We start from the raw sequence: 12200 nt of genomic DNA on the forward strand, positions 1-12200 counted from the left end.
AACTCAGATATGATCAAAAGGGGCTTATTGTGAAGAACAAAAAAAACATTCCTATTACTCAGGAAATTCCAAGGGATTTAACAGTTCTGTGACAGGGACTAGGCCAAAAACCAAATGTATTTTTATTACACCATACTTGCCATATTAAAAAAAAAAAAAACATGGGTCAAATCATCTCATTTTTAAGAGAAATCAGAAATTCGATTTATGAGAAGTCTTCCAATTTAAAATTTTGACAAGTATTTCAGATTTTCCAAAAACTCTTTGCAGTCCAAAGAAAACATCCCAGAAGGCTGGATTTGGCCCACAATTTCCAGTTTGGGACACCTGACATAGAACTCCAGTTAGTGGCTTTTAACCCTGGCTGCACTCTGAAATCACCTAGGTAGCTTTGAAAAATATGTACCTAGCCTTCATGCCAAGCCAATTAAGTCAGCATATCTTGAGTTGGGGCCCAGACATTGCTATTTTTAAAAATAGTGTCCTGATAATTTTAATGTGCAGCCATTATTAAATAAGCTTTTTCTTTTGAAATAAGTTTGGTTTTATAGAAAGTTACAAAGATAATACAGAGTTCTCATCTACCGCACACCCAGTTTCACTTGTTATTAACACTTTACATTACCATGCCATATTTCTCAAAATAAGAAACTGACATTGGTATATTGCTATTAACTGCTGCAACCTGGGCATGTGCCCTGACCGGGAATCGAACCATGACCTACCTCCTGGTTCACAGGTCGATGCTCAACCACTGAGCTATACCAGCTGGTGAAATCCAGGTTTATTTGGATTTCACCATTTTTTTTTTTCATTGACATCCTCTTTCTGTTCCAGGATCCAGTCTAATGTACCATTTTCCAGTTAGTTGTCAGGTCTCGCCAGTCTGCTCTGTTCTGTGACAGTTTCTCAGTTTCCTAATTTTTCCTGAGTAGCACTAACCGGGTTTTCTGCAGAATGACTCCAGATCTGGGTTTGTCTGATTTTTTTTCCATGATAGGATCCATATGATGTGCATACTTTTGGAGTGAATACCAGAGAGGTGAAGTGCCCTTCTGGTCATGTCATATCAGGGTGTATCTCATATTTTCGAACAACCGCTCCAGTCAGTAGCGGCTGCGGTGGAATAGAGCTAGCAGGATCCACCCAGCTTCGGAACGGATTAAAGAAGATGAATATTGGAAATCAGGAGGATGACATGAGACCACCAGGGAGCTCCATCTCTTCCAAAGAAGCCACTTGAATTGAAAGTCAAGAAACACATGTTCTATTCCAGGATCAACCACTAGCCGCAGTCTCCTGGGGTTAGTTTCTTCACCTGGATAATGTTGAAGTTACCTGAGGCTGTTTCTGGTTTCAAAGGTATATGATTCCCAAACTCGGGAGTGAGTTTCCATTAGTCAAATATTGTCCACACCTCTGTCTCCTAAGAGGATGTGTTGTAATGCTGAGCAAGACTACCCAGGTGCCGCGGTTTCTGCAAAGGGAGACAGCAGGGAGACCACCCTGCGTCACTATGCGACATGTGTGACACTCGTATCCTTCGGGTGTCCAGGATCTGGCTGGAAGGAAACAAATTGCAAAAACTAAGAAGAAAACTCAAGTCATCCTCTCATCTTTGTTCCTGGGACTCCCAGTTATTCCTTCCATTACAGTGGACTAAGGAGTAAATGACATAACTTGTTTTCAAAATGTCAGGCATGCACATTGCAGTACTTTTAAGAAGCTTTTAATGCTGACCCTTGGCGTAAATCTTACCCGAAATGAGGGACGACTGCCTTGCAGTGTGGGATGTTTCTAAGTTGCCGATCATTTGCACAGAGCCTGTGATTGCAAAACCACAAAAATTTGGCAATAGTGAAAACCTCTAATTAAGCATAATAAAATGACAGGGCGGATTTGTTTTAAATACATGGTTAATCACGCTTATTGGTTTAAGGTCGTACCCTGAGAAGTCCTCTGTTGGGCTTGAGTTAGGTGGGCTGCAAATGGTTTTTGCAAAAACACTTCTTTACCTCTGCACGTCAAGCCTGACCCAGAACATTTTACTAATATTGGATCGGGCTCTCCGCTGATGTCATCTGCCTGTGGGAATTGTATTGGCTGTGAAATTAGCTCCTCTTCATAGCTGTTGAAAAAAAGAATGTTTAAAAAAATCACGATTCTGTGATGCATTTTGAATGACGGAAGCCAGGTTCCTAGGCACTGAGACAAGAAAGAATGTCAACCGGGGCCTTTAATGTGTGTTTATATTTAAACATCAGACCTAACAGAAAACCCTTAAGCTTTATACAATGATTAGAGCCTTGTAAGAACCTAATTAATGTATCATCGGGTGAATGGTTGGCCTGGCATGCGAGCTGCTCCGAGGGACGCGAGGGGGCTCAGGTACCTGCTAGGAAGAATAGATGCGGTTGTAGTGATTCAGTGGCCCGTCTGAAAGGGACATGTAAAGGCAGCTTTGTCTGGCGTGCTGCCTTTTCAGACTCACTTGATAATGCTAGTGTCAGTTTCAACTGAAGCGTGTGCCAGATTGCAGATAGCTTGAGCTGGCATTTCAAAGCGGTTAATTGTGAAACTTGAGAAGAAAATGGGCACATTCTTCAGAGGTAGCTTTTCAAATGCAATCTCCACCCCCCTCCTCCACCCCAACCCTCACCTCCCCCCCCACCCCCCCCCACACCACCTCCATGGGTCTCACTTTTGTTCTGCTCCCACATAAAATGCATGAGAAACACTGAGCCTTCCCCTTGGCAGCTCTGATCTTGCTGTCTTTGCTGGGACTGTTTTGCCTTGTTAAAATGTGCCCCGTGTATTAAAATGAAATTGTCACTGCTGGGTGGTGCGGCGTAACACGGTTTGACACTAAGCACCGGCAGCGATAGAAAACAGACTTTTATTGCATTTATTCTTTCAGAGAGGAGAGTCTCTAAAGCCTCACTGTAGACATTGACTTAGTTAAATCTGAATGAAGCTGAAGTGAACAATCTAGGCTGCTGTCTTTGTGTTCCTAGAAACAGCCCCCATCCGGCTTGATGAGGCTGTAAAACAGTCTTAAGAAAAGGCGGTCATATATAGAATCCAAAAAGGAAAACCAGAGCCTTTCAAACCAGGGCAGAAATGTTTTAGGTCGGTCGAGTGGGTTAGCCACTTGACGTTCTTCTTTAGCTATCTCTGGATTCCTTAAAACACATAATACAGGATCAACAAGTGCACACACACACACACACATTTACTGACCCCATTAGGTTTTAGTCTTCATTTAGAATCCCATGTCATTTTTAAAAATATTTTCATTGATTTCAGAGAGGAAGGTAGAGGAGAGAGATAGAAACATCAATGATGAGAGAGAATCACTGATCCACTGCCTCCTGCACGGCCCCCACTGGGCATGGAGCCCACAACCCAGGCATGTGCCCTTCACCAGAATTGAACCTGGGACCCTTTAGTGTGAAGGCCAATGCTCTCTCCACTGAGCCAAACTGGCGAGGGCAGAATCCTATGTCATTTTAAGACAAAGAAAAAGGGTTTGATTTGTAGGACTCTTGCAAGCAAGCTTTAGATTCTTAACTGCCTTTTACTGAGATGGGTACCCAGAGAGAGCCTGAATAGGGAAGGGGACTCTGGGGCATAAGATTTTTATTCTGTAGCTCTCCTGGAATAAAAATTCCATAAAGCAACATCTGTAGTCATTAAGGGCTTACATTTCCTCACCCATTCATGTCTCTACTAGGAGAGAAGGTTATTTTCCCTAAGAGACAATAGATAGTGGATCCTGTGGGAAGAGAGAAAGAACAGAATTACAATTCTTTTGTTCCTAGAAATGGAACTTTCCTACTTAAAAAAAAAAAGTTGGAGGACTTACTATAAAAGATTCACCAGAAAGAAAACTTAAGGAAGTTGAAAATTTGTACTTAGCTACTCCAAAATATTTGGAATGAGCAAGGTTTCACCTTGTGTTTCTAATCCAAATGTCTTCTGATTTGGGGGAAATTGTGAGTAAGCAGTTAACAAAATGCTATCTTTATATTTTTAACTTTTAAAGTTGCATGTTACTAAGATTAAAGAGTTTCTTTTTTGTTTCATTTGGACATAAAATCGGTTCATTCTTGTTGTTAATCAAAATAACACCTATGTTGATCCATTGGACCATTGGATGAACATAGGTGTTATTTTGATAAACAACATTTCAGTTCCTATAGCTGTAATAAATGCATAACTTCTTTGTCTTTTGCTCACATATTTTTTCCTTGTCTTATAAATAATATGATCCTGAAAACACATATAAGATTTAGAGGTAGAAAAGTTTTACAACTTGTGTCAAAGGGCTCCATTCCCAGAAAGCTCATATTCATAACAGAGCAGAACATTTAAATTATACTTTGCCTTTTAGACAAATTTCACACATTTCACTTACATCCTTTCATATGGATGTGTTCTGGGTTGTTGTTTTTTTTAATTTTTGTCTCTACTGTGCTGTTTGTGGGATTTAATTTCCTTTAATCAGAGTAAACCCTTTATTTTTTATCTTTTCCATCCAATTTTATAAAGTAATAAAGCCCAGATATAGTTAATTTATTAAAATTGTTGCCAATACTACTCTACTTAGGATATGGTGATTCTGCCAATATTGAAATGATGATGGTATAGCTCAAAATGTTCATTCATTAGCTTCTACGTGAGATGACAAAATTTGGCACAAGAAACCCAGTTTAGGAACATTGTTATCTAGTATAAAAAAATCAAGGGCTGTTCAAAATGAAGAAAGTTCAGCACCTGAGGTCTGTGTATTTACATTCTCCTCTCACGTTACAGACACCAAGTAATTCTCTTTTGTATCTTTCTAATGGGTTATCAATGAAAGTGTCATGAAACTGATGACGGCACTACTATATTAACCATTATTTAGGCTGGAAGAGGTTGAAATAAAACACATCTCACCAGTTGGCTTTGTGAAGTCCCTCTGCAGGATAGCTTAGTAGTTACAGAATGGCTTTGATGTCAGATGGGTCTCAGTTAAACTTCTTGGCAAGTGTTTCACCTCTCTAAGCCTCAGCACCCTCCCTGATATGAAAAGCCATAATGAAGTTTGCTAATTTAGACATTTAACAGGTATTTATGGAGCACTTCTTAAAAAATATTTTTAATGAGAAGAGATAAACCAAAGAATTTATATACTTACATACATAGCCCATGGACTCGGGCAATAGAGTAATGAAGACCTGGGGGGTGGTTAGGTGCTGGGAGGAGGAGGGGAAGGGGAGAAAATGGGAGATATCTATAATACTATCAACAATAAAAAATACATTTATAAAATATGTTTTATTGATTTTAAAGAGAGAGAAAGGGAGAGGGAGAGATTGATAGAAACATTGGTAAGAGAGAAACATCATCAATCAGCTGCCTCCTGCATGCCCCCTGCTGGGGATTGAGCCACAACCCGGGAATCCAATCCATGACCTCCTGGTGCATAGGTCCACGCTCAACCACTGAGCTATACCAGCCAGGCAAGAGCACATTTAATTGCCAAACGTTGTATAGATTACATAAGATCATGCCTTAGTATTGCCTCTGGTTGAGGACTCAGCACAGAGACATCCACATAAGCAATACTCTCTCAGAAATGATGTGTTTGTGATGTCCTGTAGACCTGGTCATGGTGGTCATGGTAACAGTTGGCAAATTCTGGTAAAACAAATTGAGCTTTTCCATTTTCCTTTTTGTTTTTATTTATTTTCCTGAATATGCACAAGTTTGTGAAAAGTATATGATCCCCCTTTACTTCTTTTTCCAGAATGGAGTCTACTGAAAAATGTGAAGTGGTAATTCAACATTTTAATGGAAAATATCTGAAAACACCGCCTGGCATCCCAGGTAAGACCCACATACCATTAAGTAATGATTCAATAGTGTCTGGGCTACTTGTTGGGATTAGAATGAGTACATGCTAAGGCCTTTAGTGGGTCACTGGGATAGAAGAGGATCCATTCATAAATGTATAATTTTTAATACCATGTAGCAACTCATCTTTCTTAAAACTGCCACACACTTTTTGGTGATTCTTCAATGGCCTTTCTTTTGAATCTCTGTTGCTCATCCCTAAAGTGAATTAGAAGAAAAATATAGCAAAAAGTAGTTAAAGATGCACTCAAAGTGAAGGAAGTTTATATCTCTTGTCATTCATATGGGTGTATTATCTTGATTTCTTTTATAAATATCTGAATAGTGATATGCACAGTAGAGGCCACAGGTTGATGCCAGTGTCCAAACATATCTTCCCTGTCCATGACAAGAAGAGTACAGAAAGTGAGCATAAGCATTTAGAAGCTTTCATAGCAAATGGACATTGTCATACCATCTGGGTGCATAAGTTCATATTTTACAAAAATACCAGTTACTGACATACTGAAAAATTTCTTAAAATTGTCCATTCATCAGAGAGAGATTGAGGAGCACCAACCTAGACTGTCCCAGGGCACTTCTCATTTCCCAAAGCAAAATTCTTAAGTCCATATATAGTAAGATGATATAACTTTATACTATTAAGAATTACATTTAAAAAAAGAATTACGCTCAACATACAAAAGTTGAACCTATCACATGTCAGAGCTTAAGCAGAAATGCCTGCCTTAATTTGATTTTAACCTGGTAGTAGCATATATGGAGGTATTTAATATTAGGTAAGTACATTTAAAAATATATCTCACTCCCATATGAAAACATTAAAACTTGACAGAGATGCTAAAAACTACAATGAATGAATAAAGAAATATCTGACTAATGCATGTTGGTTTATTTGTTGCTTTTTTATTTTTTTGTGGTTCTCCAGAATAATGTGACTTCTTCGGCCTTACAATATTTTTCCTTTTGGTCTTTTTAAAAATGTATTTATTGTTGAAAGTATTACAGATGTCCGCTTTTTGATCTTTGTAAACTGGATTTCTATAGTCTTTTTAATATGTATATTACTTCAAATCCATGGTTAGAGAGTTCAGGGGTTGAACATTTTACTTATTTATTTATTATAAATATATTTTATTGATTTTTTACAGAGCGGAAGGGAGAGGGATACAGAGTTAGAAACATTGATGAGAGAGAAACATCGATCAGCTGCTTCCTGAGCACCCCCTACTGGGGATGTGCCCACAACCAGGGTACATGCCCTTGACTGGAATCGAACCTGGGACCCTGCAGTCTGCGGGCCGACGCTCTATCCACTGAGCCAAACCGGTTAGGGCAGGGAGTTGAACATTTTAATTCCTTAAAATATGTTGAGGTTTATACAAGAGGAAGTTTGAACAAAGAGAAATATTTTTTGTGAAGGGGTCAGGGTTCTTTGTGAAGTGGTTGGTTTGGGGAGGATGTCAGGAAAGGAGAAGAGCCCTTCAGACTGACACTTGGATGATCTGCAAAATCCAAAGTGGCATCTCTGGTTAATCGGAGAATCAACACAATGAAGCCTGTGCCTCAGTCTGCTTCGCTCCCATGCATAATGTTCCCTTGAGAACTGACTGCATTTGGAACCTATCTGAGACATATGGTGTTGTTCAGAAAAGAGTTAGCAATTTACATCTCAGCATGTAAGCTGCCCTTGCATTTTAGGAGACATACTTTTTATTTATCTTTTATTTTAGCATAAAAAAAGCACTTTAAGACACTATGCTCAGACCCATCATTGAAGAAAGGAGTTGTACTGTTAGAGGATTTTTGCTGTATTTATCCCTTTTCATCCAAAAGAGGCCTATCCATATAGAAGGTGTGAATTATATGGCTATCTAAAAAATTAAGAATGAACAAAGTATATAGAAAGTATTCTTAAGTTTTAATACAGGTATCAGGTGTTTTTTTTTTAAGGTTTCTTCCTTTTCAGAAAAAGACACTGAAATACTTATTGACTTGATTGATTTGGAACTGTTTGATTTGCATTCCCCATAAAATGTAAAGCTGACTAACACAACTGAATGCTAAAGACAAAGAGAATCACTAAAAATCTCCAAATGTCTGGGCATTCTTCCTGAATATGCAGGCTCTGATATCAACCTATCTAATATCATAGCTACACCCAATGGAAACATTGTGAATAGCAAGAACTTAGTTATGAGTTTCTCTCCACTTTTATCTCATGGGAACATGAGAGGCGAAATAATTGTTCTCAGTTATAAAAATCTTGGCGATATATCTTTATGCTTCTGATATTTGCACTCAACCTTAATAGGATGAAATGTACAGTATTGATCATAATTGGTATTTGAATTTGCTTATTCATGCAAATTGGAGTTCAGAGTTTAATAAAGGCTAACAGAAGGTATTTAATCTTTGATATTTCAATTTGGTGTTAATAAAACAGGACAGCATGCAAGATGTGTGTATTTTGGAAGACACAATAGTAAAGTGCCCTCATTGGGCACATTTAGTAAGTCAAGACAGGTCTAACCAAATTTAGGTGTGTGCAGTTTGCCTTTATTTGTCCTCATTGCTTATTTGTTGTAGAAGGTTGAAATCTTATATACAGTAACTCCCAGCTTAATCCAGTTATCTATTCCATGTTGAAAATTGAGTGGGATGTCACTGAGAGCTCTGATATCAGATTGGAAGCCATTGCTTTGATCTTTTCAAAAGGAGTGGCTGATTTCCTAACTTTTTCAATACGATTGTGGCTTCTGGGCATCCTAATTAAAACCAACTACAATTGATCCGACCTGCCTGCAACTAAAATAGAATTCAAAAAAGTTATTTTAAAAACCCGGGCTTCCACATTCTCAAGATTTGACATCTTTAAATTCAGAAGTTTGTGGCTTTATAGAACTCGCATTGATGGTTTCAATATAATGCTTTAAGGCTGTGTGATTGAGGGACCCACAGTGATACAACAATGACCTGAGGTTCTCAGGCCCTGTAAAAGCTGTTGAAAAGATTTCATGTTAAGTCAGTTATCTTCTCATACTAGAGCCCTGCTTTTAACCTTCCTTTAAACAAGTAGAGAACAATGGGGCCAAATTCGCATTATTTACTTCTCCATTCAGGAATGACTTGGGAACATGTGCACATGTCATTGAGCAAACATATTGTCATTTTGGCTCCTGTCACTTTGACAATGATTCCTCTTAAAGGAGATGCAAAGTTAGTTTTTTCCCCTCCAAAGATTATCTAGTTTCCCAATCCTCTACTGTGTCATTTCTGTGAAAGAACCAGGAAAAAATAACTTCAACCCAAAATTTTGACATTGCTCTGATTTTCCAATTATAAAAACATCATAGTTAAGGACATGTAACCGGGACTACATTTATATTGCTGTCTCCATTTTGATTTGCATTATTCTAGGAACAATTTATTCATTAGACAGATTTCATGATGATATTGAGTTTTCCTTGCTGACAGATTATGTGAGTTGGAAGCAACCTGTGTAGATGCTTCTTTTGACTTATTTTCTCTTTCTCTGGGATCCTTTTGTTTGTTCGTAAAAGATCTAATTTTAATGAGTGCATCATGGATCATTAATGCCTATTAGAGCGTCTCAGAACTAGCTCTGTTCATTTTGATTTATAATGTTATCCCAAGATTTTGGTTATTTCAATCAATGAAGCTAAATATACCTGCCAAAAATAAAATTATTTGAATTCTGATATATATATATTTTATATATATATACAATCAGGAAATTAACAAAGATCAGGTGGCTATGTTGCTACTAGCAGATGGGAAGAAGACGCCGAAGATGAGTACTAAGCACCGTCGATCATTGTAGCCATCCTCAGAAAGAGACCATCCAGCATGTTCTCCTTTCCCTAGAGGGAAACGCAAACATAGTGTTCCATAAATGTTGCATGTCCCACATATCGATCTTGATGTTTTCTGGACAAAATGAAGGACCATTAGTCGCTTGCCTGCCTAACCCCAGACATTTCTTTGTCCTGTAATGAATTGCTCGGTAATGCTGTGCAGCCCCAAAGCGCTCCATTTTCAAACCAAAAGCAAGGGGTAAGTTCCCAGACACTTCAGGGATCTGTAGGGCATGAACTTGAAAGGCTCACTTTCAAAGAGCCCCCAGAGCAGAGTGATGCACCATGTGGAAAAGGCTTCCGCATGTTAGGGCATGTATTGATGAAGAGAACGTGCAGGCTAGTTTGTAGAGAAATAAGTCACGTTTTCCTCTCAAACTAGACTTTTGCCTGTAAGCACATGTTCCTATTAGGGAGCAGTCTTTCTAGAAGAAAATGGTATAACTCTCTGTTAGTATAATTTTCTTATCCTTCGGGTAATTATTTCTAATCCCAAATGAACTCCAAGAAGTAGGGAAGAGTGAGAGAAAGATCAACACATTCAGAAATCTTTTCAATTTTAACCAATCCTGTGATCAACAGAATTTGGACAGATAATTAAGTGACACAGGAATCATATTTTTCTAATTAGTATAAAACCGTGTGCCTTCTTGATACTTTGATATAATTTTGCTATTGTGTGTTTATATAAATAAGAAATGTATATGATTGTGGATATGTAGTATATGTCATGAGCGCAAGAGAAGAAAAATATTTAAAATATGATAATTTTTTAAGGAAAATGAACAAAGAAAATGTTTGTTAAATTTAAATTGTCCCCCAGAGTAAAATGTCAATAATATACTTATATAAAATTTATGTTTAGAGACATGGTTCAAAATTCTGAGTATTTGAGCAATAGATTTATACATTTTTATCAGTGGAAAATGTTGCAGACCCTCACAACCAGAGTATTCCTCTGTGGTATCAGTCTGTTAAGTCCACAAATGTAACTGTATCTGAGAGCTGAGTAAGAGGCAGCAAACAGAAAAATATTATGGTACAGGTTAGCAAAAATATTCCTTTATTGTTCTACTGAGAAGCACACTGTCTAATGCTGGCTTTCCCATCTTTGTGAAACTAAAACATAATTTACATAATAAACTTTGCAAATACTACAGTCCCTAACTGGGTATTAGTTCAGATTTCTCATTAAGAGGACATTTGCGACAATGAGCAGCTACTTTTCCTAAAGCCTCTCCTCTATAATGTTAGTGATGCCTTCTAGATTACTCCTTGCACCAAACACATAGTTGACTCATGAAGCACTGTTGGAATACTATCAATGAACTTTACAAGCAGCCTGATAATTCCATGGTCAGTAGTGTTAGAATCTATGGGAATTCTATGAACATGGACTTGGCCAGTCATTTCTAAACCTTCTGATGGAGACACACACCTGATATTGTAAAGGTAAACACGTTATGAGTTAGGAACTGATTAAATAAGGGGGAAGGGAGGGAGAGATTATTACATTTCTAAATGAGAAGGAAAATCCAGAAACAGAAGGTCTAGGGAATCAGCTTCCGATTAGAAATGATTGAATCGGGTTTTGTGCTGGGTGCTCCCTGTCCTCTTCCCACCTGTGATTGCAGCTGCAGAGGAGATGGGCAGTCTCCACTACCCTGGAAGGGTCCCATCGCAAGCATCCATGATTCTCTCCACTTTCCTACCTCTATTTAAAAGCTTGTTCAACCTGACATAGGATTTTTGCAAACTCTGGTGGAGTTATCCATTCCCTGAGACAACCCCCAATCAATGGACATGGGAGTCACTGTGTAAGATTGGGCCTCTCGTCCTTTGGAGGGACAACTGTGAGTTACAATCAACAGGGTTCCTTAGGGGGTCACCCATAGTCCTAACAGGTTCAATGAGGCACCTTTTTATTGGCTTTTCTTTCTCCCCTCAACCCCTTTCTTTTACTTTTCTATCATATCTGCTTCCTGACATCAGCTCCCAATTAAACTACTTTGTCCCAGGCTCTGATGTGGGGGAACTGACATTGAGATGTTCCAGGAATGGTGATGGGGAACATTTTGATTTAAAACGTTTGACCATAGAGGAAGGTAGACCCAGCTAAAGCAGTGAAATGAATTTCATGGACCAAATATATTATTTTCATGATTTTTTTTTTTACAGCAGCAATCATGAAACACATATCGGGGGTGATAAAGGCAATTATTAGTGGTAGTAGGCAGATAGTGGGCAGGGCTTAAATTTAGCAAGAGAAGTATGGGAGAAGATAAGGACCAGCGACCTATGGCTGACATCAGGATAACTGAGCCCATAAAGTGGTGGAGGGTAGATGAAAATGGGGGTGAATTTAGGGACTAGGAAATAGTTGTAATGCCAGCAAATGAAGGTGAAATGTGGGCATAGAAA

General features: G+C 38.4%; 1 protein-coding gene across 19 annotated transcripts in view; it reads left to right on the forward strand.

The window, feature by feature from the left end:
• Positions 1-12200, forward strand: part of RBMS3 (RNA binding motif single stranded interacting protein 3) — a gene marked incomplete at both ends in the record, with an annotated part of 935783 nt that overhangs the window by 713236 nt on the left and 210347 nt on the right. For all 19 annotated transcript variants that reach the window (XM_081105840.1, XM_081105826.1, XM_081105837.1 and 16 more), the window contains one exon: positions 5795-5874. In XM_081105840.1, the coding sequence (XP_080961966.1) occupies positions 5795-5874 (80 nt within the window). The remainder of the gene's footprint in view (positions 1-5794; positions 5875-12200) is intronic.

The sequence above is a fragment of the Myotis nattereri genome (assembly GCF_964212035.1).
Source record: "Myotis nattereri genome assembly, chromosome: 14".
In the NCBI taxonomy this organism is placed as follows: domain Eukaryota; kingdom Metazoa; phylum Chordata; class Mammalia; order Chiroptera; family Vespertilionidae; genus Myotis; species Myotis nattereri.